The following is a 27,992-nucleotide window of genomic DNA, read 5'->3' on the forward strand; positions in this document are numbered from 1 at the left end:
CATCCTACAGCTGCTGCCTGGCGTACTGAGTTATTTCAACATTATTGTTCTTCTCTCAGCTTTCCAGGATCCACAGTATTTTGCTTTTGTTGCACCCTCCATCTTGTTAAATGGCTATATTTGCCAATATTGCCATATTTGCTTTCTCTTTTGAGACTTTTTTGATTCATTTGAATTGTACCTTGATAGATGTATCCTGTTGTGATGCATTTATGGTGACATATGTTCATTTTGGATATGTAATTTGTCCTCTTGTGCAGTTCAAACTCATGTGCCCAACCTTCCTTTCCCACCCCCCCCCACTCATGATGTAGCCTAAAGGGGGCCATCAAGAGTTGAGGCTCAGTGAGTAGTACTCATTTCTGTCAAATGGCTGCACACAAACATCTAGGCTGATACTCCACTGCAGTACCAAGGAGATGCTGCACTGTTGGAAATGCCACCTTTCAAATGACACATTAAACAGAGTTACATCAATTATGGAAATCAACATTTCCACAGCAATATTTTGAAGGTGAGCAGAAGAGTTGCTCCCAATGTCCTGATCAATATTTATCATTCAGTCAATATTATAAGAACTGATTACTTGGTCAAAATTATTAAGGGGTTGCACACTTCTTCTCAGAGAGTTCTGAATCTGTAGGATTCTTTACCACAGAGGTTGTTGAGACTGGATCATTTAAACATATTCAAGGCCGAGATAAAGAGATTTCAAATCAATGAGGGAATCAAGGACATATAGGAAAAGGCAGGAATGTTGAGTTGAGAATTGTCTAATCAGCTATGATCTCATTGAGCGGTGGAGCAGACTTGATGGACTGAATGGCTTGCTCTGCTGCTACATCTTGTTGTCTTGTCACATTGCTGTTTGTGCAAACTTGCTATGTTCAAGTTGGCTGTGGCATTTCCTAAATAATAAGTGTGAAAGCACTTCAAAAGTACTTCATTCATTGTAAGGTGCTTTGGGACTCTTGAAGTTGTGGAAGCTGCTATGTAAATGCCAATCTTTCTTTTCAAATCTATGCAATAATTCTCAATGAAAAATATTTTGCCTTTTGCTGTACCAAAATGCTTTTGCTTTTTCAGTCAATCTGCCTTGCATTTGATATTTTTTATTTTTTCTTCGGATATGCGTCAGGCTGACAGGTCATCATTTTTTTCCTATCCCGAATTGCCCTTGAAAAGATGGTGGTGAGCCCACTCCTTTAACCACTGATTCCCACATTGCTGTTCAGGAATTTTATGATTTTGATCTGTTAACAGTGCAGGATATGTGAAATGGTTCTAACTCAAGATGGTGTGTGACTTGGAAAGGAACTTGCAAGTGGCAGTGCCCTTGACCTTTTAAGTGATAGGAATCCCAGATTTTGAAGTTACTGTTAAAGAAACCTCAGTGAGTTGCTGCAGTGCATCTTATGGCAGATCTTGCTGCTGCCATGTAAAGGTGGGGTGGGTGTAAATTTTTCAGGGTGGGGATGAGTTGCTGGTCAAGCGGGCTGATTTGTCCTGAATGGTGCTGACTTTCTTGAGTATTGGTGGAGTGGAAATCATCCCGCATTGTTTTGTGGATGGTGGACAGACTTTTGGGGAGTCATGTGGGAAATTATTTGCTGCAGAATTACCAGCCTCTGCCCCTGTTTTTGTAGCTTTAATACTTACGTGGCCGATCTATTTAAGTTCCTGATCAGTAGTAATTCCCTGAATGTTGATCTTGAGGGATTCAACAATGGCTACTCACAAGTTTATATTGGTTAGACTTTAGATAAGGTTCTTTGTGCTCTAATTCAAACTGTCATTATTGCACTATAATTTGTCAAATCTTGTTAAGTGTTGAGAGAATGCACTGACTTCTTGATTGATACCTATAACTTTCTGTTTTATTTAATGGCATTTCTATGGTGCAGTATGAACATTAAATTCAAATGATATCTGAATTATGTTGTTAATTCATTACTATGCAAGTTGTGAGAATGCTAATCTCCAAAACTAGTGCTTTCTTTGTTTGCAGCAGTGTCAAGATGTCATATACTTCTGTTAGCTCTCTTAGGACAGTCCACGTGGAGTGGGTAAACACAGCATGCTGCTGTGAAGGATATTTTAGGATTTTGATGCAATGACAGCAACAGATTGATAATATGATTCCAAGTCAGGATGGTGTGCAGATTAGAGGTAATTTACACATTAGTAGTGTTCCCATGCATCTTTCTTGCAAATTTGGAATGTACCGTCAAAGGAACCTTGATGTATTTCCACAGTGTCTTGTAATTTTGCGCATTGCTCTCGCTATGCTTTGACTTTGGAGGGAATGAATGTTGAAGGTGGTGGATAGTGTTGCCTGTTTTGTCGTAGATGACATTGAGCTTCTTGAGTGCTTTTGGAACTGTGCTTACAAGCAAGTGGAGAGCATTCTGTCACATCCTTGACTTGTACCTTGGAGGCAGTGGAGAGGCTTTGAGGAGCCAGGAGCTGAGGTACTTACTGCAGAATTCCTAGCCGCTGACCTGCTTTACAGCTATAATACTTATATAGCTGGCCCAACTCTTCCCTTTAAACAAACAAATGCCTTTTAACATGAGTGTTTTTCAAAAATTGCATTTTTTGGTTTTGAAGTAAGAAATACTTACACGAGTAGCATGTACATTAAAAATTGAATTGAGAACTGGTATTTAAATGTTTTCTGGCATTACTCTAAAGGTCATGAACTCCTATCAGAATTGCAACAGCGCCGCTTTAATGGGTTAGAAGGAGGTATGTCATGGTCCCCAATGGACGACGAATTGTTAGCTCAGCCCAAAGTAGTGAAACTACTGGATTCTCTACGAGAACAATATACTAGATACCAAGAAGTCTGCAGACAGCGTAGTAAACGTACACAACTAGAGGAAATACAGCAAAAAGTTATGCAGGTGAGCAATAATTATAAATGTTATGACATTTCTACAAACTACGATGGTTTGATTTTAAGACTACTCTGTTCACTGCTTGTAGAATTGAATCCTAAGCCAAGGAGATTGCAGACTGTTTTGCCTTCCCTAATTTTTATCTAAGCTAACAGTTGAGGTTTTGAAATTGGCCGTGGAGTCCCTGAGTTACCAAAGTAGGCAGTTGAGACGAGTTTTTCAGTTATGCCTCTGAGTCAGAAGAGTGTTGTTTCAAGCCCCAATTTAAAGACTTGGGCACATTAATATAAATTGGACATATCAGTAATCTGAAAGTATGTTGCAGTATTAAAGATGCCATCTTTCAAAAAAAAACTCACACCAAAGTTTTTTGACTGTGCAGAAATAAAATTCCTTGACTGTGTTCAGAAAAGAGCAGGCAAGTACTGGAAAAATTTATTCAGAAGCCAACGTAGCTAAAAGTGTAATTATCTGATTGTTAATCTGATTGGTATTTGTGTGATTCTCCTGTATGCATACTCATTGCAGATTTTCATACATTACAACACACACTTTAAAAAAATTATTAGCTCTGAAGCATTTAGCAAAGACCTGAGATTGAGAAAAGCAGTATACAAACAATTATTTCCTCTGTCCTATTCCTGATTGCTGTCCAGTGTGCCCTGAAACAAAAATTATATTTACAGACTCGGGGTAAAGTGTTTGAATATGATTTTTACACATTGCAAAGTAGTCTATCAGTAATCCTACTCTAGGCTTGTAAACAGAAAACATGTGCCTGGCCAATGTTAACGTTGCCTGGTAATATGGAAGACACAGTTGATGGGGTCGTACTGTGAATGTCCAGCCTGCACTAAAGGCCAAATTTGGAGGACAACAGATATCTTGGTGGATTGTAAGGCTGGCAGTCTACGAGGAGAGGGACATTGGAAGAACTTGAATACAAGGATGACATTTTCAAAAGCAGGACATTGCTGGACGAGGAACCTGTAAAGACCAGTGAGCACAGAGTTAATGGGTGAATGGGACTTGGTGTGCATCATTGAAGTTATAGCATAGAAGTATTCACATGAATGCATTGTGAAAGAACTATTCACTTAGTTCTATTCCCTTTTCGTTTCCTATATTCTTAATAATTTTAATTCAAATATTTATCCATTTCTCTTTTAAAAGCTAGATTGTTTTTCCATGACAAAATCCAGTTGGGTATCACGTATCATAATAAAATGTTGCATAAAAATACTTCTAACCTCTCCCTTTGTTCTTCCAATGAAGATCTTGCACTTATGTTCTTTGATTACCTCTATTTCATATATTCAATTTTCTTCAAAAGGATATATTGATTTCCTTCTCAAACGTGTACTGAGCCTTGGTATTGCATGCTCTAACAGCTTTTATTTAAAAAGATTTTCTTCTGTCATCGCTCTCTTGGTGAACTGATAACTCGTCAATTACTTATACATCAAAATCCTTGATAGTTTTCAAATCTTTTATTCACCTTCTCTGCTGTAATATCTCCTCTCTCATTATAGATATGATTTCCCAACCCTTGAGATCATGTGTGGCTATATTCTGTACCACGTCAGTGGCTTTAATGTTTTTTTCAAAAAAGGTGTAAGCCTTACATATATATAGAGTTCAGGATTTCCTAAAATACTTTCAAACTGTTTAATTGTCTGTAAGTATGGTCAATGTTGTAAGACATGTGACAGCCAATTCAGATACAGCAAATTCCCACAAACAGCATTGTGCTATTAATTAAATGATGTGTTCTTATGATGTTGAAGAAAAGCGAAATATTGGTTAAGGCATCAAAAATAACTCCCTTGCTGTTCAAAACAGTCTCAAGAAATATATTACATCCACCTGAGAGAACATGCAAAACTTTGATATAACGCTTCGTATGAAAGAAGGCAAGCAGTGTAGAAATACATCCGCAGATGGTTCCAGTTGATAGAAATCTGTAAGAAATTTCTGCTGAGTTTCTCCAGCACTTCCTGTTTTTATTTGAGATACTAAGAGTTTTATTTAGCATCTTGGCCCAGCAGGTCAGTTATAAGCAGGTACTTCCAAGAGGAGAGGAAGTCTGAGCTATTTGGGACTACATTCTACTTGAATAGGTCCAGGCAACTTGATGGTACAGCAGTTCATGGTGAGGTAAAGAGGTGGATATGCACAACTCAAACAAATGGAGAAGAGGCTAGAATCAGAGGAACAGATAGTTTGGGGAAGAATGGATTGTCACACTGTATGAAGTTTCAGGGATGGAAGGGATAAACTAATGGAGAACTGTAGCACTTAGGATGAGAATTCTAAACTGAGGCAATGTAGATTGCTGAGTACAAGACCTTGAGTGGGGCATGGTCCAGTCTAAAATGTAGTTGCCAGAGATGTGTAAGAAATTAATCTTAGACGTTAAAATATTGGAAGGGAATTGGAGAGCATTGAATAATTGAATCTGGAGGTAAAATGTTTGTGCATTTCAACACTTGGAACTGCAGTATAATTGTTTTCCTTTAACTTTGCTGTTCGTGACATTTGGCAGCAATCCCTTTCTATCCCGGAAGCTGACATTATTAGCTTTTACTTGATGCAAATACAAAATGACACATTTGAAAGGGCTGAGTCATTTACAGACTGTCACCACTCCCCCCCACCCCCCCCCCCCCAGCTCCCCCCACCAGAACAGTGGATCTGCAGACTAATTAATGTCTCAACTTGCTCATCAAGGGCTGAAACATTTTATGTGTTAAGTAAATCTCCCAAAAGCATCCTTCATTTGGAAAGAATGTGCTGAACTTAGTGGTTTTGGAATTAGTGTTCTTTTGCGAGACTGTTGGTGTAATTGAAAATTGTAGATTTTTTGCTGCATATATCAATTTTTTTTGGTTTGGTAAACAGTTACTCTTGCTGTCATTTATCATCTGTGATCCAAACAGCTGCCCTAAGCGACACCCAGTGTATTTCATGTTGGATTGGGAACAACCTTGGATTGGGAAATACACAGGAGCAAAAACACATGCAGTTTTCATGGTGTTTTTGTCCCTCTCCTTTCCCATTTTATGTTTTCTAGAAATGTGCTGCTTACATCACAACCAAATAGCCACATAAGTTGAGCATTTTGACGAATCATGGGTGAAAGCTGGCCTGCTGAGTCTCCACGACACTGTACATTGATGTCAGCAAACATTTCACTACACTTCAGTTTTTAAATATAACAACAAATAATTGATGTCTAAACTATTAAAATGTATACTCCTTTTCAAGTGTCCATTGCCTATTTGGTTGTACCACAGAGGTTTTATTTGCATTGTTCTATTTCACATTTGTGTCATTTTCAGTAACATAGTCATGATGAAGATCTGTCATTCAATTCATTTATCAGAATTAATTTCTCACTTAAGGTTGTGAACTGGTTGGAAGGACCTGGGTCAGAACAACTGAGGACTCAGTGGGGAATAGGGGATTCGATTCGAGCTTCCCAAGCTTTGCAACAAAAACATGAGGAAATTGAAAGCCAGCACAGTGTAAGTTTCTTTCAAATTGTTTACATCATAAGTACATTGAATGCATACTGGTTAGTAGAGTTAAGAATGCTAGAGAATTCAAGAAGCCAATTTGTTTTATTAGGATTTATTTGTTGGGGAATGAAATAACTCTGAGAAGACAAAGAGAATTTAAAACCAAATAAAATTACATAAAGTGCATGATTTGGTCCTTTTTGATTCTTTGTGCAGTTTACCCAACGACTAAAGATGGATTAAGTTAAATTATGTGACAGATATTCTTTCTGAAAAGTACACTTTGAGAAAATATCATGTACTAGATTACACTTACTGTAGGGAATGCTTCTAAGTCTTGGGCATTGCTGGCAAGACCGGCAATTTGTTGTTCATCCCCAGTTGCTACTGAGAAGCTGGTAGTGAGCCATAACCTTGAAGTGCTCTGTTATGTAGATGCACCTGTGATGCTATTAGGGAGAGAGTTCCAGGATTTCAATCACTAATAGTGGAGGAATGGTCATATGGTTTCAAGACAGCATAGTCAATGCCTTGGAAAGGAATTTACAAGCGATAGTGTATTTAGGCTTCTGCTGTCCAAGTCTATCAAGGTGATAGAGACTGTAAATTTTGAATATACTACAGGAGTTACTGCAGTGCATCATGTAGTATCATAGAGTCATAGAGCTATACAGCATGGAAACAGACTGTTCGGTCCTACTTGTTCATGCGGACCAGATATCCTAAATAAATTTACTCCCATTTGCCAGCATTTGGTCTTTAGCCCTGTAAACCCTTCCCATTCGTATACCCATCTAGATGCCTTTTAAATGTTGTAATTGCACCAGCCTCCTCCACTTCCCCTGGCAGCTTGTATCTGACATACATCATCCTCCCAATGAAAGAGTTGCCCCTTAGGTCCCTTTTACATCTTTCCCCTCTGACCTTAAACCTACGCTCCCTAGTTTTGGACTCCCTCACTCTAGGGAAAAGAACTTGTCTAATCATCGTATCCATGTCCATCATGATTTTATAAACCTCCATAAGACTGCCCCTCAGCCTCCGACACTCCTGGGAAAATAGGCCCAGTCTGTTCAGCCTATCCCTATAGCTCAAACTCTCCAACACAGGCAACATTCTTTTAAATCTTTTCTGAACCCATTCCTGTTTCACAACATCTTTCCCATAGCAGGGAGACCAGAATTGCAAACAGTTTTCCTAAGGTGGCTTAACCAATGTGTTGTGCAGCTGCAACATGACCTCCCAACTCCTATACTCAGTGCACTGACTAGTAAAGGCAAGCATACCTAATGCCTTCTTCACTACCCTGTCGACCTGGAACTCTCCTTTCAATGAACTTTGAAACCTGCACTCTGTTCTACAACGCTGCTAGGAATTTACCATTAGGTGATAGAAGTCCTGCCCTGATCTGCCTTTCCAAAATGCAGCACCTCGCATTTATCTAAATTAAACTACATCTGCCACTCATGCCCATCTGATCAAGGTGCCAATCTACTCTGATGTAACCTTCTTCTCTATCCACTACACCTCCAATTTTGGTGTCATCTGCAAACTTACTAGCCATACCTCCTTTGTTCACATCCACATCATTTATATGAATGATGCAGAGCAGTGGACCCAGTAGCGATCCTTGTGGCACACCGCTGGTCACAGGCCATCAGTCTGAAAAGCAACCCTCCACCAAAACCCTCTGTCTCCTCCTTTTGAACCAGTTCCATATCCACATGGCTAGTTCTCCCTGTATTCAGTGTGCACTAATGTTGTTAACCAGTCTACTACAAGGAACCTTGTCACATGCCCTCCTGAAGTCCATGTAGATTGCATCCATCGCTCTGCCTCCATCAGTCCTCTTCATTAGTTCTTCAAAAAACTAATCAAGTTAGTGAGACATGGCTTTGTGCATGAGAAATCATGTTGATTATCCCTAATCATTCATTGCCCTTCCAAATACATGTAAACCTTGTCCCTCAGCATCCTCTCCACCACCTTGCCCATCACCGATGTCAGGCTCACTGGCCTATACTTCTGTGGCTTTTCCTTACCACCTTTCTTCAATAGTGGCACCACATTAGCCAGCCTCCTGTCTTCTGGCACCTTACCTGTGGCTATCGATGATGCAAGTATCTCAGCAAGGGGCCCAGCAATCACTTCCCTACCTTGCTACAAAGTTCTAGCGTACACCTGATCAAGTCCTGATTAGTTATCCATCTGTACGCGTTTTAAGACACCCAGCACCACCACCTCTGTAGAATGGACGTTTTTCAAAAGTCGCTATTTATTTCCCCACGTTCTCTATCTTCCATATCCTTCTCCACAGTAAACACTGATGCAACATACTCGCTTAGTATCTTCCCCATCTCCTGCGGTTCCACACATTCGCAGCCTTGCTAAACTTTGAGGGTCTCCCCAATTACCCTTTTGTCCTTAATATATTTGTAGAATCCCTTTGGATTCTCCATAACCATATTTGCCAAAGGTATCTCATGTTCTGTTTTTATCCTCCTGGTCTCCCTGTTAAGTATACTCCTACAGCCTTTATCCTCTTCTAAGGAATCACTCGATCACTGCTATCTATGCCTGACAAATGTTTCCTTCTTACTCTTGGCCAAAAGGTCAATTTCCCTAGTCATCCAGCATTCCCTACACCTACCAGCCTTGTCCTTCACTCTAACAGGAGCATACTGTCTCTAGACTCCCATTATCTCATTTTTGAAGGCTTCCTACTTTCCAGCTATCCCTTTTACCAGCAAACATTCACCCCCAAACAACTTTTTAAAGTGTTGACATTGCACAATGGGTGCTGATTAAGCAAGCTGCTTTGTCCTGGGGGGTGTCAGGTTTTGGTGAAGCTGCACTCATCAGGCAAGTACGGAGTATTCCAATGCACTTCTGATTTGTGCTTTGTAGATGGCAGATAGGCTTTGGAGAAAAGAAAAGTGAGTCACTCACTGCTGAATTCTCAACCTCCTTATGAAATAGATGAGAATGTGAGAGTGATGATAATTAAATTTGCAGATGACACAAAGATTAGCCAGTTGGTTGACAGTGAGGAGAAAGATCTTAGGTTATGGGAGAATATCAACAGATTGCTCAGATGGACAAATCAGTACCAGGTGGAATTTAATCCTGATAAATATGACGTAACACACTTTGACGAAGTAACAAGACAAGGGAGTACTCAATCTATGTTAGGACATTCAGAAGCCCTTGAGGCACTTGTCCACAGATCCCTGAAGGCAGCAAGTCCAATTAATAGGTGGTTAAGACCTTTATTAGTCAAGACATAGATTGTAAGAGCACGGAGATTGGAAATGTACAGGACTTGGATTAGGCCACAGCTGAAGTACTGAGTGCAGCTCTGCTACAGAGGAGATTCACAGGATTGCCTGGGATGAAGCATCTTAGCTATGAAGAGAGGCAGGATAAGCTTCAGTTCTTTTTGGATCAGAGAAGTTTGAGGGGGCTCCTGATAGAAGTGTATTAAGATTGAGGGACATGGACAGGATAGATAGTGTGCAGCTGCTCCCCTTAGTTGAAGAGTCAGTAAAAAAAGGGGGCACTTCTAAGGTGAAAGACAGAATATTTAGAGGGGATTTGAAGTAAAAACTTTCTAACCCAGAGAGTGGTAGGAATGCATTGCCTGAGATGGTGATTGAGACATGTGACCTCACAAATTTTCATATTTACCTTGGTGAAAAATTGAAGTTTCATACCATTCAAGGCGGTAGGAATAGGGTAGATTTAGTGTGTTTTTAGCAGTACAGAGTCAATGGGCTGACAGGCCACTTCTGTACTGTATGATTCTGCGAATCACTCATCTGCCCTTGCAGCCACAGTATTTATATAGCTGCTGTAATTCAAATTCTGGCCACTAGTAATCCCCAAAATTTTGATATTGGAGACCATGCCATTGAGTATTAGTGGGTGATGGTTAAATTCTCTCTTGCTGATGTTCATTGCTTGCCATTTGGATTGCATGAATGTTACTTTGCACATACTAGCTTGAGCCTGAATTTTGGACTAGTCTAGTTGCAGTCCTGAAGAAGAGTAGTGCCCGAAACGTTGATGCGTTGTGAAGAAAGGTGATGCCCAAAATGTTGACTTCTCCTTTGCTCATCATGCTGCCTGGCTTGCTGTGTTCATCCAGCTTCCTATTTGTCGACCTTGGCTACATCTGGACACTGACTGCTTCAGTATCTGAGTCACAAATGGTGCTCAATATTGTGCAATTGTCCACAAGTGAAATGATCAACCTTAACCTTCTGCCTTTTAGATTAGATTAGATTCCCTACAGTGTGGAAACAGGCCCTTCGGCCCAACAAGTCCACACCGCCCCTTGGAGAATCCCACCCAGACCCATCCCTGAACACTACGGGCAATTTAGAATGGCCAATCCACCTAGCCTGCACATCTTTGGACGGTGGGAGGAAACTCACGCAGACACAGGGAGAATGTGCAAACTCCACACAGACAGTCACCCAAGGCTGGAATTGAACCCGGGACTCTGGTGCTGTGAGGCTGCAGTGCTAACCACTGAGCCACCGTGCCGCCCAGATATAACTTTAAACAGAGGATGATTTTCTCTTAATCCTCATTGCCTTAAGTTTTGCAAGGACTCGTTGATGCTACAGTCTGTCAACTGCTGTCTTGATGTCAGGCTTATCGTTCTCACTTTGCCTCCTGAGTTCAGTTCTTCTGTCCATGTTTAGACCAATGCTATAATGGGTTCAAGAACTAAGTGGCTCTAGGGGAAACAAAACTGTGCCTCAGTGAGTAAGTTATTGCAATAGTCTTGTCTTGTCTTTTTGTGCAAAGGACATACCTTGGCAATTTTTCACTTTCTCTGTTAAATGCTAGTGTTGTACTATATTGGAGTTCTAGAGCACATGTCTTCAGCCCAACTGCCAGTATGTAGTCGGGCCCATAATTTTTGCTGTAACTAGTGTCTTCAACCTTTTCTTGATGTCATGTGGAGTAAATTGAATTGATAGAAAACTGGTATTGGTGATGCTGGGACCCTAGGAGGAAACCAGGACAGATCATTCACTCAGCACTTCAGACTAAAGATGAAAGCAAATACCTCAGCCTTACCTTTTGCATTTATATGCTAAGATGTACCATCACTAAGAATAAGAATATTTGTAGAGCCTGTCTTATTAGATGTTTCAAAACTGAATGTGACAGGACTGCAGAGATTAGACCCGATCTGTTGTTTGTGGGAGCCTTAGTTCTGTCACATGCTGTTTGACGAGTGGCCCTGTGTTGGAACTTTACTAGATTGCTTTATTTATAGCTATACCTAGTGCTGCTCCTGGCATATCCTTCTGCACTCGTCATTGAAACAAGTTTGATTGTTAAGACTGCTGTAAAGATATTTGATGGAATATACCACACCACAAGTTTAGAGATTGTGGTTGAATACAATTCTGCTGCTGATGACCACAGTGCCTGTTCGTCGCTAGATCTGTTTGAAAGCTGCCCCATTTAGCATGATGATAATGCCACATAATACATTGGAATATATCTTCAATGTGAAGATAGAGTACATTCAGTGCTTCCTCCAATTGCTATTTAACATGGACTGGTACTGATTCATAAACTGAGGTGGGTAGCTAATTAACAGGAGGTTTCCTTCTCTAAGTTTGACATGATGCCATGGTACTACATGGAGTCCAGAGTTAATGTTGAAGACACTTGGGGCACCTCCTTCTCCATTCGATATCACTGTGCCACCAGACCAGGTGAGTCTGTCCTTTCACAGGGCATATTCAGGATGGTGATGATGGTGGATTCCAGAACATAATTGTCCCTATCGAATCGTTCCTCATTGACCGTGACAGACCACTGCTTGACCAGCTTTTGAAACAGTTCTCCCACATTAGGCACAATGTCCCAGATGATTTTAAGGAGGATTTTTCAGCGTTGACAGTTCTATATTTGCCGTGGTCATTTCTGCTGTCCAGGATGATCCACCTGGTTAGTCTTGAAATTGTCTAAGAAGTCACTCAGTTGTATCAGAGGGCAGTTAAGAATTACTGTGGGCCTGGATTCACATGCAGGCCAGACCAAATAAACAGGGCAGATTTCCGGCCCTGAAGGGAATTATTAAACTATTCTCTGCCTTGACTTGGTGGCCAAAAGGTTGAGAGTACTACAGATTGCCTCAGCGAAAGCATCATGATCATCAGGATCACACTATTGTAAGAAGCTGAGCATGGTTGTACTTCAACTACACATTTAGCAAGTGGCAACCTTTGTAACTGCAGTACATCTCAACATTGAGATATAGCATTTATAATGCTGCATTTTTTGCAGTTGATGATGATGTCCTGAACATAGGAAAGCGTGGTAACCTGGTTGGGTACACTCACACTTCCCATGAAATCTCTGTTGTAACAGTGGTTGGCAACCTGGAAAATAGCACATATGTCCAACTGGAAACCATCCAAATAACAAATTTTCAGGGCCTTAGTCACTTTTGGAGTCACCAGTAGTGCTGTCTTTGTTTTTCTCTGAGATGCAGATCAGGTTGTAGTTTTGTGATTGACTCCTTCAGAAAGCTCAAAGTTCATGCATATACCTTGCTGAGGGAGAGGTAAAAGAAGCGATTCCAGAAGACCAGAAGTGGACAAAGCCTCCTTTTGAGATCTTTTTTGCCCAATCCTCATTCTGAGCAATTTGTCCTCCTCTTTGCCTTTGCACCAGCATTATCTCAAGCTACAGCCCAATGAGTGTTGTATTTATAGCTGTAATAATTGGAAACAAGTGGCTTGACCAGAACCATTGCATGCAGAACCAATACCTTTTCCACGTACAACATCTCTTGACTTTCTGGATTTTACCCAATATTTCAAGCTAATGAGCAATCCCACAAACATGTACAGTGCAACTAACCTGCAAAGTGTTTATGACCACTTTGAGTAGCACTGGCGGAGAATCCTTCATTCATCCTTGTGTCCATGCCAAAAAACTCCCCCCCACACAATGAGCTCATATAGACATTTATGCAGCACCTTGGCAAATGTCTTCTAAAAATCCAAGTACATTGTGTGTACAGGCTCCCCTATATCCGCATGCATGTTGCTCTGTCAAGAACTCCCGTAAATAAGTTAAACCTGCTTCCCCTCACAGGGAACCACGCTGACTCTTCCTAATCACTGGTGCTCAGCTATAATTTCCTTAATGATTCTAATACCTTTCTAACAATTCACATATCTTGCCATGACAGATGGCCTATAGGTTCTTGTTTTCTGCTGTATCATTTCTTGAATAAAGAATATTTCTTGAATAATTGCTGTTTTACAGTCGATTAAAAACTTCTAGTGACGAGTGAATTTCATAAAAATTAACATTAACACACTTACTAACTCATTAACCACCTCTTTTTAAGGCCTGAGGATGAACTTGGTCGGCACGTGGGACTTATCACTTCCATCAGATTGCCTGACACTGCTTCTCTGGTGATTGTAATTTCACCAAATTTCTTCTCAACCTTTCTCCTTTGACTGACAGCTATGATTGAAGTTTTGAAATCCTCTATACTGAAGACAGAAGCAAAATGTTTGTTTATCTTATCAATCATTTCCTTTACTACCTACTATTAACACCCCATTCTTAATCTACAATTCTGTGAAAAGATTCAACAGGTATTTAGTGTAGAAGATGGACATTCAACCCATCATGTCGACTTTTGTTCTTGAATGATCATCATGACTTGGTGCCATTTTTCTGCACTTCTCCTGTCATCCTGTACATTAGTTCTGTATAAATAATCATCTAATGCCTTCTTGAATGTCTTGAATGACCTTTCTTCTACCACATTTCCAGGCACAACTATAGAGGAGCAGGAGGCGGCCATTCGGCCTTCGAACCTGCTCCGTTTTTCATCACAGTCATGGCTAATCGTCCAATTCAGTAGCCTCATCCTGCTTTCTCCCCATAACCTTTGATGCCACAGTTCTCCAGCTGAGGTCTAGTGTCTTGCACAGCTTCAGCATAATGTCCCAGCTTTTGTACTCAATGCCACTATTAGTAAAGCCCAGAATACAGATTGCATTACTAGCTACTCTGCACTTGCCCTACCACCTTTAATAACTTATGCCCATTTACTCTCTCGTTTCTCTTAGCCCTGCACACACTTTAGATTCGTACATTTTAATTTATAATCTCCATATTTTTTCTGTTGGAATGTCTCACCTCAAGTCTCCAAATTAAACACGTCACCTCTTCACCCATTCCACCAACTCGGCAAAGTCTTTCTGAAATTTTATATTGTGCTTCACACAGTTTACAGTACTAACTATCCCTAATTAACCCACATTTGACCACGTGCCTTTTCTAAACAAAATAATTGTTTCTTGAAACTTCGCCACTGCCAGTGTTAAACAGACTGGTTTGTAACTGGTGGCCTTATGTTGACAATCTTGTTTAGCCCAAGGACATAATATTTGCAATTTTCTCATTCTCTAGCACCAACACCCGAGTCCAAGAGCACTGCAAAATTGTGGCTCAGCTGCAAATCGTGTTGACTTTACAATATCTTGTATGCATGTCAGCTGGTCTAGGTGCCTCGTCAACTCTTAAGTACCAACAACTTAACCTTTCTAGTGACTGAGTTTCCTCCTCTGCCATCATGGCTTGAAAACATCTCGGTTGGTTGGTGAGAACTTCAGCCATGCCCCTGCCTTCATGTGTAAATCACCTTTTTGATCCCCAATTGACCATATTCTACCTTTTCCATTTGTGTTCCTATAGAAGACTTGGGGATTTCCTCTTTGTTAGCTGTTGTTTGTACATTCCTCGTTAGGTTCATCTCATACTCTGTAATCTCTCTGCTAGGATCAATCATGTGGTTCTTCTCTGCCGTTAATTATGTTCTGAATCAGCTTATCTAGTAATTATCTATGTCCAGTTAAAACGTCTTTATCTTAAGTTTGACACTACTTAATTTCTTTAGTTAATCACAGGTGGTGGGTCCTTCATTTTTTTGACTTTTCCTTTTATGGTAGATGTATACTTATTCTGAATATCCTGAAATATCCCTTTAAAATCTCTGCCACTACCTTGCTAAGACCTGTCCTCTGGCCTAGAATGCCATTTCAGTTCAGCTAGTCCGGCTTTCATGCCCACACAGTTGACCTTCTTTAAGCATAATATACTGCAGTTGAGGCGTTGAAGAGGGCATTATGTTATTATTTAAATAGAGGTAATGTGCATGGTTAAAGTTGGGGTAATGGCATTGATTCCTCATTTGGAGAGCTAGTACAGATGTGATGGGCTGAATGACCATATACTACACGTAACAATTCTGTGACATTGGACATGGATGCATTCTAACAGGATGTAAAACTCAATCATATTGTGGTCTCTGCAACATAGGCTTTCCTTTTCTCAAAAGTCATTAATTAATCATGTCATTTGGCTGTAGAATGTGCTGCTAAGAAACACTCTATGAACTCCTTGTTTGATATACCATTGTCAATTTGATTTTTCAAGTTATAAAGTAGATTTCAATCATTCATGATTATTGCTATCCCTTTGTCACAAGCAATCATATTCCTTCTTGGATATTTTTTGACAGATATTGTGATTGCTGTTATGGGGCTTGTAGACCAACTCATGAGTGATTTCTTTCCACCGCTACTAATTGTCTCCATCCAAACAGATTCTACACCTTTTCTCCTGAACCAACGTAATCTCTGACTATTGCACCAACGTTTTCATTGAACAGCAAAGCTGACGTTCTACGGAGTTTCCTATTCTTCTTGAATGACATACCTCAATACCCAGGATTCAATCTGTATCATTGTGCAGCTGCAGTGGCTTTCAGGTCATATTTATGAATCTCAGTGTACACTATCACTTTGTTTACTTTGAAGAATGCTATCCACATTCAAATACAGTCTTTAGTTTTGTATTTTTGTTATATCTTGTCAGGACTGTTGGAGTTTTCTTAGATTTATGCCCTCAGTCCCTTCCATTTTCTGACCTTCATTTCCCATTTTAATTTCTCTATTTTGCTCTCCTGCCTTGATTCGCTACATCAACCCAAACTTGATCCCTCACCATTATCCAGTTTAAGACTAGTTCAACTTTCCTGGTCATAGTCTGCTAGAATGGTCCCAGCACAGTTCAGGTACAGGTTTTCCCCAGGGGCACAGCCCTACTTTTCCTCTGATGCCTGTGCTCTATGAACTGGAATCCGTTTCTTCCACTCCAGTTGTCATTTCACTACTCATGAGGCCTGTGCCAATTGGCACATGGCTCAGCTCACAATCCAATATTATGATACATTGCAACGTGTATTGAAATGGTAAATTGCATTCGAGAGGCAAGGAGTGGTAGTCTGGAATATAGTTGCTCTTACTTAGGGGCATGACAGTCTTTTAATTTTTTTACTCTACCAAAGCACTCCCATCTCTCCTAATCAACTGATCAAATAGTCCTTAAGGGGTTAATTAGCAACCCACTTAAAGGGCCTGTGTAGACTCACTCAGCCTGCAGAGTTGGAGGTACACCTTGATGTGTCCCAAGCTGGGCACGATCGGAAGGGGGAGCAGAGGGTGGCTTCTGACAGCCATTCTCTGGCCTTGCCTCTGAACACATCCTGCCAAAACACAGACCCTGTAATTTTTTTCCAACCTTGAAAAGTAACTGAATTTGCCCACTGTTATAGGATTTCTGAGTTGCTATCCAGCCAGCACCCTTGGCCTGTGAAGTAGCACAGCTACTTGCAGTGGCTAGTGGCCTGTAGCTTGCTGGCAACTTCAGGCGACATGGATCTCATTCTTGTTCCAGGAAGTTGTGTGTCTGTGAAATCCCCACCAGGTGATTATGTAAGTACCTGTTCGCCTGAAGGATCATCATTGGCGTTTCTTACTGGTGATAGGATGTTCCATGCACACTGATATCTGCACGCACACTTGAATTCAGAAATAGAAAATGCTAGCTATTGTTTGTGATGACTCATGTAAGGCGCTTGATAAAAGAACCAGAGGTGACTTGAGCAATTTTGAGCTGCAGAAATGGTTAAATTTGAAATATACTGCCTGATATGGTGGTTCCAGTGGTTACAGATTCAAGAGTAGATCTTAAAAAGAAAATTTGATAAATTGGATCTGAAAGGAGAAAGGAAACAGGGAAATGGTAAAAAAGAATGAGATCAGGGCTATCTGGATTGTTTTTCGAAAGGGGTAGTACACACTGAATGGGCTATGTGCTTCCTGAGCTGCATTATTTTATGATTCTATCATTTTTTTTCAAGCTTGTCTGCAAAACATGTAACAATAAAGGAGAATTGACAGAACAGTTGGCTCTTTTATGAGTCATTAGTTTGAAGTATGTGATACTGTAGGCCACCTGAATTTGTTTTGTAAGATTTTCGGGTAGCTTTTCTTTGATATCAAACTTCAGATTTGAGCAACTTTTCTATCTTCGGAGTATGCATAGGCAATATCTGTAGTATGTTAAAGAAGATAATAGCGATTCAGAATAAAGATTTTTCTGATTTTTTTCTCTTATTTTACTTTTACTTTTCAACTTATTTGCAGGAATGGTTTGCAGTGTATGTGGAACTTAATCAGCAGATTGCAGCATTGTTGAATGCAGGGGACGAGGAGGATTTGCTTGAACTAAAAGCCCTGCAACAGCAGCTCAGTGATGTTTGCTATCGCCAGGCCAGTCAACTGGAGTTCAGACAAAATGTGCTGCAGACAGCTCTTGAATTCCATGGTATTGCTCAGGATGTAAGTGACTTGTTAATACATTACACATTTCAGGAACTGATCGTAATGAAGTAACTGATGTCTGGTCTCTTGATTTATCATGGCAAGAAATGCGATTAATTCTAATAAACATAGTGTTGTCTACCAGGCACAACAGGACAAAAATCAGCAGATTATTACTGAATGTCATCATGATACACTACCAGATAGTAACATCAAGGACACGGTTGAACAGTTGTACTTCTAGCTGAAGTGTACATGTCTAAATTTGAACAAAAAAAAGGCTTCAAAAGAAATACATAAATTTCCCTTTCTCTAGAATGGTGGTACTCATAATATGAGCAATCATACTACATTCTGTCTTGCCTGGGTTGTTCTCCTTTGTATACCCCTCACGTCCATTTCTTTAAGTCCAAGAGATGTAAACTTGAAAGGAATTGATGGATAACTGAATTAATGAATCAGTGGCAATGTCGCTAAACCATATGAACCTTTTTAGTGGCGTGCTGTCATCTTTTTCCAGGTCCATCCTGGAATGCAAAGATAAGCCTACTTCTTCTTTTATATATAGTAAGCTGTCATCTTAAGCTGCTGTTGCCAGTTTCCTCCATCTTCACTCCAGAAATAAGTGCTAAGAGCTCATAGATTATTTGTTGCTAAAATTGAAACAAACTACTCAGCTGCCTCTGTCACGTCCCTCCTTTCCATTAAATGATCAGCCCTAAACCATGTCTAAAGTTTCACCCAGCCATCGCCCTCAACTTGCATTGTTCCTTAGTTTTCTCAGCCCTTATTCTGAAAAAAAAGCTGTCCACTTAACATCTTTCCTGGTCACCCCATCTCTGAGATATCTGTGCTCATCTGATTTTGGTCTCTTTTGTATCTTTAATTTTAATTGCACTAATATTGCTGGTTGTGCCGTCAGTTGCCAAGGTCACAGCTCTGGACTTCTTGTCTCTTCACCTCGCTGTTTCTTTTGCCTTCTTAATGCATGCCTTAAAGCCTACCTCTTCATCTAAGCCTTTGGTCATCTGATTTAATATGGCTTAGAATCGTATTTTGTCTAAAATACTTCTGTGAAATGCTTTGGGGCATTTTATTACCTTAACAGTTCAATGTAAATGAGTTATTTGGAAAAGACTAGTCATGTGATGAAACCACGGCAACACTATTTGAAATGCTAGTGCTTGTATTTTACATGCTTGTAGTAAAAATTCTGTTTTATTCTAATTCGAAAGATTTCATGTTAGAGAATCCAACAAAATTTCCAGGATCATAAATAGAACTCCAAGTATTTCCAAGACCATTGCATTTAACTTCAAAAGGAATTCAAGCAACAGTGAAAAAGTATTTGTTCATTCATGTAACTGTTCAAATAACAGAGTTACATGGGCATGGAATTCACAGTGTTTGTGATTGTTGCCTCATCAGACTCATCATTTGCTGCTGCAAAATTGGAAGGTTTGGTTCCCCTGAAATGTCCATGTAGCAGTATCGTTACTATTTTAACATTCAATCTGTGAAGACAACCCATAGAATATCTTAAATGTTTACAATCCATTTTATTTCAATAATTCCTTTTCTCAAGTGTTAAACCATTTCTTTCCTTCAAATGAATGGATATTGTGTGCAATAATATCATGCATTTGTGCAGATTTGAAAAATTGAATCTTGTGAATGTATCTTTCACAGTTGTCCCAGCAGTTGGATGGATTACTTGGGATGCTTTGTGCTGACGTGGCACCAGCTGATGGAACTGCTATTCAACAAACGTTAAAGCTTCTAGAAGAGAAGCTAAAGAGTGTTGGTAAGTGGGAGAAATATGTATCGTTGTGCATATAAATAAATAATGTTATCCTGAATTTCCAGCAGATCAATATTAATCACTGCAGCATTAAATTCTAAGAAGAATCTGCCAAACCCTTTTTGATTTTGTGTTTACAACTATCAATATAATAAAGGTATGACATGAGAAAAAGAAGTTTGTTATGAGCTGTAACGAATTTCAGGTAGAATATGTTATTCAAACCTGAAGATGTTTTTATAACCTTTAAGCATGTTCCATTAATAAAAATGTATATGGGACATAGTTTGATTTTTGAAAATCACATTTTCACTTGAAAGTAAATAGTACAAAGATAAGAAATGGTGAGAAGGTGGATATCAAGTTATGAAATGTTTCAAATTGAGATTAAGTAAATTCTTAACTGAAGTGATGTATCACACCAGGTTACATTTAAATTTATGTTTGTAAGTTATACTGCTTATCTCAACATTCCATCTGCATAAACATAACACAGTAGTGCAGTGAAAATCTTTCTATGAAACAATTTTTAAACTACTTTTTGGTAGAAAATTAGGTACAAAGTATTTACTTCACAGTTTATTCTTTCCATTTGCAATGGTCGATTAATCTTTTCTTGTGGTTAATGCTGAGTCGATGATGTTGACTAATTGAAATGATTATGAACGCATGAAGAAGTTATCATACAGAATTCACACTTAAAGCTCATCTTTTCTCACTTAATCATTCAGTCACATTGGTATTTAAGTTAAAATTGTGGGTTTTTATTCAAATTATGAAGGAAACTTACATGATTTTTGATTATGTTACAGTTTTAACAAATATGTGAGGAATATGCATCACAATAAGTTGAGCAAAGGGTTTTAAATAATATTTTATGCTTTAGATGTCAATATTGTATGACTCAATAATTTATAAGGTGAACCTGTCTCAATGTTACATTCAGTGGAATGGGGAATTTTTGCTGTGCATTCTTTTTTAAAAAAGTTTCCATTCAAGAGTGAAATAACCAAAGTTCCCATTACATCTTACATTGGAATCCAAAAATTTGCATGAAGTTGCAAGTGTCTGGGAGCATTAGGGAAATGAGATTTAGAATCCAGGTGACATGAGGAAGTTTCAGGAGAATATCACAAATTACTGTTCTCTGACTTTTACCCATTTACAGCTGTGAGTTACTTCAGTTCCCCATTCCCTACTGTGAACATATGTTGAAGGAAAGAATGATAATGAAACAAAGATGGAAACCTCTGAAAGGGTGAAGAAAAACTTTGCTCATTGTGTTTTGAATAAAGCAACTAGAGAGACAAGGAAGTTTAGGAAAGGGCATTAGTTAGTTGAAAGCATGGCTGCCAAGGGTAGGTGAAAGAGAGATGTGGACGCATAATAGACCAGAGCAGCTACAATATTCAAAAGAGATGGCTTAGAAAATGGACAGGCCATGGAATGATCTAAGCATGAAGTTGAAGCTTTTATTTTAAGATGTTGAAGCTTAGGTGGCAGGGTAGTGAGGACAATGGAAGTATGCGAGGCGATCTAGGTGCTAGATAGGATATGGACAATAGAATATGGATATGCTGCAGAATGGAAACTAGTCAGCTGAGTACTGGTTTAGTTGAGTTTGATATTATCACAGTGTAAAATAGAGTTTCAGCAACAACAGATGGTTGAGATGTGGCGACAAAGTCCTTGTTATGTAGGCAAGAATGGGAGCCTTTGTGAATGAGAGGTTAAGTGATCAGGAATAAAAACAGAAATTGCTGGAGAAACTCAGCAATTCTGTCAGCATCTATGGAGAGAAAGCAGAGTTAATCTTTTGGATCCGCTGATCCTTCTTGAGAAATGATAACTAGGAAACCGAAACACCTGGAGGAAACCCACACAGACACGGGGAGAATTGGCAAACCCCACACAGACAGATGCCCAGGGCTGGAATCGAACACTCGCCCCTGGCGCTGTGAGGCTGCAGGGCTAACCACTGAGCCATCGTGCCACCCAAACATACCTGAAGCTCCCCTGCGGAAAGTAGCTCTGTCAGAACAGAAGCAACAGAGATGGAAAATTGGGAGAATGGAATGGAGTCTTTTCAGGAAGCAGAGTGTGTGAGGATGTATAATCAAGGTAACTGTGGGAGTTGGTGGCATTTATAGTGGATATTGGTGGCCAGCCTATTCCCAAAAATGAAAACAGATGTCAAGGAAGGAAAGGGAGGAGTTAGAGGTAGACCAGGTGAAAGTGAGACCAGGATGGAAATTGGAAGCAAAATTGATACATTTTTCCATTTTCTGGGTGAAAGAGGGATGTAGCGTCGAAGATATCATTGATGTGCAGAGAAAGAGTTGTGGGTGGGGACCAGAGTGGGATTGGAACAAGGAATGTTCCATGAACCCCACAAAGAGACAGGCATAGCTGGGGTCCATGCAGCACCCAAGGCCACACATCTGATCAGAAGAAAGTGGGAGGAGTTGAAGGAGAACTTGTTTAAATGAGGATCAGGAGTTTTGTTTAGGGTCAGCTAAGATGTCAGTACTGAGATCAGACTGACCATGAAACCGGGTGGAATAGAGTCTGTAATACAGAGATTGTGCCAGGGCTGGATATGTGAGTTCTTGTTTTAATAATGTTTAGCTGGAAAAATTGCAGACAACTGACTGTCCACATTTGTGAATTGCGATAATAAACATTAAGTTCCATTTACCATTCCAATTTCTGCATATTCCCATCCTTGGGAATCGTTTTAACTTTTGGGAATGGCTTAAAATGGCCAGTATCAGACTAGCTGCCCATTATACGTTCACCCCAAAGTTCTCCATGGAAGTAAATGAAATGGAAAATCCAGCAAGATGTCTTAGTGGGCTGCTGATCGTATGGTGCCCATTTATTCTGAAATTAGAGTTCTGCTATTGAGTCAGAGCTTTTTGCTTTTGCCTGCGAATTGATTCTTTTTGTTCTGCAATAATAGCAACAAAATTGAACTTAAACTATTTTCGTTTTGTAGATACTGCTTTACAGAATTTACAGGAAAAAGGTCAAGGTCTTTTAGACCAGATGACATCCCAGGCTCAGTGGACATTTGGAAAGGATGTTTCCATTGAAAATAAAGACAATATAGAACATGTTCAAGGACTAATGGAAGATATGCAACTTCGGAAACAAAGGTAAAAAATATAACTTTTGAAGTTGCAGTGAACTAGGAATGTCAGTATGATCCAAACAGTTTAAAACGAAAACCAACTGTATTCGTGATGTTAAGATAACAAGTCAGAAATATAATCATTATCCTTTTGAATTGTTAATATTTTGTTTTGAAGATCACATGAGAAATACCTTTTCATGAAGGTTTAAAAGAATTGGATTTGTCATGTCTCAGCAACATAAAAGGTGCTTCAAATACAAAGTAATGTGTTTATAAGAGTCCTGTTAATTTAGAAACAGCTTTCATTGCTTTTCATAGCTGTTTACGTTCAAAAAGAACATAAGACATACATCCCAGTTAATGATACTGCATGAATCAGATCCTAGAGTGAAAGTATCCCGAGCTTCAGAGACTAGAAGTTTTATTGTTGCAATTTGCTTACTGTAGTGGTCAGTCTCTGAGCATATGCACAAGAGGCTGCTAATGTACTTTTAAGAAAAGGGTATCAAAGTTTATTCCGCAAAAGCAAAATAAACTACCTTGCATTATGTAAGAACCGTTTGAAACGGTCTAAACACACATGGCAGAAATAAAGATTCAACCCTTTTAGCCTCAAAACATCCTTAAAGATACTCTAACCTCAGTAATGCATTACCACTGTTTGCAGTTTGAAGTTTCTTATTCAATGGCCAGAGCTGCACTTGGTCAGTTTCTAGCATACTTACGTATTCACTTGATGTTTTTGTTTTCACTTGATGCTTTTTTTTTCACTTAACAACCCTTCAGAAGATGCTTGAACAAACTGCAAACACAACTCACTTGGTCGTTAACTTGTGTTCTCTCAATTTGTGCATTCATCACTCTTGTAGGAGGTCTTTCTGACAGTGTTAAACCTTGTGTTTTTAGAGATTTTCTCTTACTAACTTCTAAACCATTCAGCACTTCCCTCCTTCAGCCCTGATTGTTTTGGAGACTGTGCTGCTGATGTTAAAAGGCCTTTCCTCTCTGAACAGCCACCTTTTTCTGCACACTCACTAATCTTCTAGATAGAAACAACTTTCAGACAGTGAGAACTATCTCTGTTTTCCTTTGTCACAGGCACTTAGGGGTTGGCCATTTTTTCCATCTTTTGTCCTTCTTTTCTAAAGCAAAAGCTACTCATCTCAAGAGTTTTTAAAGTCTCACTTAAATCCAAGTAAATAAACTTCAAATAATCCATCACCACATTCAGATCTCAAGATCTAAACTGAAACTCAAAATATGTTTTTTCCCTTTTCAACACAATATAGAAGTACAAATCAAACTTGAAGGTATACGTGATTCTATCAGCTTTAGTTTCCAAGATTTCAAATTATGCAATTTTTTCATGAACCTTCAAAGAAAGATATTTCGGAGTTGACCACATGTTGGACAAAAAGAGATAAGTTTTGTGAAAGATGTTTATCACTATATGATATCAGAACAGAATTAGGACATTTGCTCCATTTAAGTCTGCTCTGTCTTTCGACTATGGCTGTTATATTTGTCAACCTCATTCTCCCACCTTCTTTCCACAAAAAATCCCCTTTGTAATCAAGAACCTATCTATCTCTATGTGAAATACACTCAGTACACTTTGCCACCACAGCCTTTTATGACAATGAGTTCCACAGATTCACCACCCCCTGGCTGAAGAAACTCCTCCTGATCTCAGTTCTAAGAGTTATTCCCTCACTCTGAGGCTATGTATTCGAGTCCTAATCTCTCCTATTGGTAGAAACAACTTCTTCAGATCCACTCCAACCAGGCCTGTCAGTATTCTGTAAACTTCAGTCAGATCCCTCTGCATCCTTCTAGACTGTACTGAGTACAGATCCAGAGTCATCAATCAGACCTAATATAACAAGCCCTTCATCTTCAGGATCATTCTGATGAACCAACTCTGGATGGCCTCCAAGGTCTTTCTTAGATACAGGGCCCAAAACTGCTCACAATATTCCAAATGCAGTCTGACCAGAACTTAAACAGCAGTACCAGAGCAGGTCTCTGATAGTCGGGTAAGGTGGGGGGGTGGGGTGCATCTGGTGAGCCCAGTTGGTCGTCAGCGTCAAGATGACTGGTGAGCCTAGATGGCGGTCAGCGTGTGGATCTCCCAGCACGGGAGAGAGATCAGGCCCTCACAGGGAAAGCCCAGCATGAAGTGACTGCAAATCCCATGGCTAAAGGAGGACTGTAATTTTCAACTTAACCTTATTTCTTTATTTACTAATTTATACTGACGAGAATCGAAATGTTGTACTTTTAATTTATTTCTTTATTTTCCTACTTGTACCTACGATTTTGTACCAAGGATCCTTGTACCTAAGATAGCTCTGGGAGTGGTGACTTTGGACATTTTTCATTGTATTCCAGTATCCCTGCAATTGTGTACATGTGACAATAAAATCTAATGCTGAACTCCTAAACAAACAAAAAAGCAAAGAACTGCAGATGCTGGCAATCAGAAACAAAATCAGAAATTGCTGGCAAAACTCAGCAGGTGGAGACAAAGCAGAGTTAACGCATCAGTTCTTCAACAGAGATAATGGGAACTGCAGATGCTGGAGAATTCCAAGATAATAAAATGTGAGGCTGGATGAACACAGCAGGCCAAGCAGCATCTCAGGAGCACAAAAGCTGACGTTTCGGGCCTAGACCCTTCATCAGAGAGGGGGATGGAGAGAGAGAACTGGAATAAATAGGGAGAGAGGGGGAGGCGGACCGAAGATGGAGAGTAAAGAAGATAGGTTGAGAGAGTGTAGGTGGGGAGGTAGGGAGGGGATAGGTCAGTCCAGGGAAGACGGACAGGTCAAGGAGGTGGGATGAGGTTAGTGCGTAGCTGGGGGTGCGGCTTGGGGTGGGAGGAAGGGATGGGTGAGAGGAAGAACAGGTTAGGGAGGCAGAGACAGGTTGGACTGGTTTTGGGATGCAGTGGGTGGGGGGGAAGAGCAGGGCTGGTTGTGTGGTGCAGTGGGGGGAGGGGACGAACTGGGCTGGTTTAGGGATGCAGTAGGGGAAGGGGAGATTTTGAAACTGGTGAAGTCCACATTGATACCATATGGTTGCAGGGTTCCCAGGCGGAATATGAGTTGCTGTTCCTGCAACCTTCGGGTGGCATCATTGTGGCCCTGCAGGAGGCCTATGATGGACATGTCATCTAGAGAATGGGAGGGGGAGTGGAAATGGTTTGCGACTGGGAGGTGCAGTTGTTTGTTGCGAACTGAGCGGAGGTGTTCTGCAAAGCGGTCCCCAAGCCTCCGCTTGGTTTCCCCAATGTAGAGGAAGCCGCACCGGGTGCAGTGGATGCAGTATACCACATTGGCAGATGTGCAGGTGAACCTCTGCTTAATGTGGAATGTCATCTTGGGACCTGGGATGGGGGTGAGGGAGGAGGTGTGGGGACAAGTGTAGCATTTCCTGCGGTTGCAGGGGAAGGTGCCGGGTGTGGTGGGGTTGGAGGGCAGTGTGGAGCGTACAAGGGAGTCACGGAGAGAGTGGTCTCTCCGGAAAGCAGACAGGGGATTGAAAAATGTCTTGGGTGGTGGGGTCGGATTGTAAATGGCGGAAGTGTCGGAGGATAATGCGTTGTATCCGGAGGTTGGTAGGGTGGTGTGTGAGAACGAGGGGGATCCTCTTGGGGCGGTTGTGGCGGGGGCGGGGTGTGAGGGATGTGTTGCGGGAAATACGGGAGACGCGGTCAAGGGCGTTCTCGATCACTGTGGGGGGAAAGTTGCAGTCCTTAAAGAACTTGGACATCTGGGATGTGCGGGAGTGGAATGTCTTATCGTGGGAGCAGATGCAGCGGAGGCGGAGGAATTGGGAATAGGGGATGGAATTTTTGCAGGAGGGTGGGTGGGAGGAGGTGTATTCTAGGTAGCTGTGGGAGTCGGTGGGCTTGAAATGGACATCAGTTACAAGCTGGTTGCCTGAGATGGAGACTGAGAGATCCAGGAAGGTGAGGGATGTGCTGGAGATGGCCCAGGTGAACTGAAGGTTGGGGTGGAAGGTGTTGGTGAAGTGGATGAACTGTTCGAGGTCCTCTGGGGAGCAAGAGGCGGCGCCGATACAGTCATCAATGTACTGGAGGAAGAGGTGGGGTTTGGGGCCTGTGTAGGTGCGGAAGAGGGACTGTTCCACGTAACCTACAAAGAGGCAGGCATAGCTGGGGCCCATGCGGGTGCCCATGGCCACCCCCTTAGTCTGTAGGAAGTGGAAGGAGTCAAAAGAGAAGTTGTTGAGTGTGAGGACGAGTTCAGCTAGGCGGATGAGAGTGTCGGTGGAGGGGGACTGGTCGGGCCTGCGGGACAGGAAGAAGCGGAGGGCCTTGAGGCCATCTCCATGCGGAATGCAGTTCTTCAACAGTTTGATTTTGTTGCTGACCAGAGCCTTAGACAACCTTGGTAGTACAATCCTGCTTGTGTATTCTAGCTTTCTTGAAATGAATGCTAACATTGCATTTTGTATTCCTAACTGCCAACTGAACTGAAATGTTATCCTTAAGAGGACCTTGAATGAGGTCTCCTGAATCCCTATGTGTTTCAGATTTCCAAAGCTTGTCTCCATTTGCAAAATAGTTGACACCTCTATTCTTCCTACCTCCATGCATAATCTCACTCTTTCTCACATGGTATTTCATGTCATTCCTTTGCACACTGCCCTAGCTTGTCCATGTCCTTCTGCAGCCTTCCCACCTCCCCAACACTGCCTGTTCCTCCACTATCTTTGTGTCATCTGCGAACTTAGCAACAGTGCTTTCAATTCCTTCATTCAGATTTTTAATGTATAACCTGAATGGTTGTGGTCCCAACATTGACTCCTGCGGAACACCACTAGTTGTCAGCTACCATCCTGGAAAAGACCCCTTTGTTCCTACTCTCTGCCACTCCTAGT

At 40.7% G+C, this 27,992-nt stretch overlaps 1 protein-coding gene across 8 annotated transcripts in view; it reads left to right on the forward strand.

The window, feature by feature from the left end:
- sestd1 (SEC14 and spectrin domains 1) overlaps positions 1 to 27,992 on the forward strand; it is a 127,714-nt gene that overhangs the window by 75,717 nt on the left and 24,005 nt on the right. For all 8 annotated transcript variants that reach the window (XM_048534419.2, XM_048534421.2, XM_048534424.2 and 5 more), the window contains 5 exons: positions 2,695 to 2,906; positions 6,305 to 6,427; positions 17,971 to 18,165; positions 19,837 to 19,951; positions 22,947 to 23,106. In XM_048534419.2, coding sequence (XP_048390376.1) covers positions 2,695 to 2,906; positions 6,305 to 6,427; positions 17,971 to 18,165; positions 19,837 to 19,951; positions 22,947 to 23,106 — 805 coding nt within the window. The remainder of the gene's footprint in view (positions 1 to 2,694; positions 2,907 to 6,304; positions 6,428 to 17,970; positions 18,166 to 19,836; positions 19,952 to 22,946; positions 23,107 to 27,992) is intronic.

Source organism: Stegostoma tigrinum, chromosome 7 (genome assembly GCF_030684315.1).
Source record: "Stegostoma tigrinum isolate sSteTig4 chromosome 7, sSteTig4.hap1, whole genome shotgun sequence".
NCBI classification, from domain to species: domain Eukaryota; kingdom Metazoa; phylum Chordata; class Chondrichthyes; order Orectolobiformes; family Stegostomatidae; genus Stegostoma; species Stegostoma tigrinum.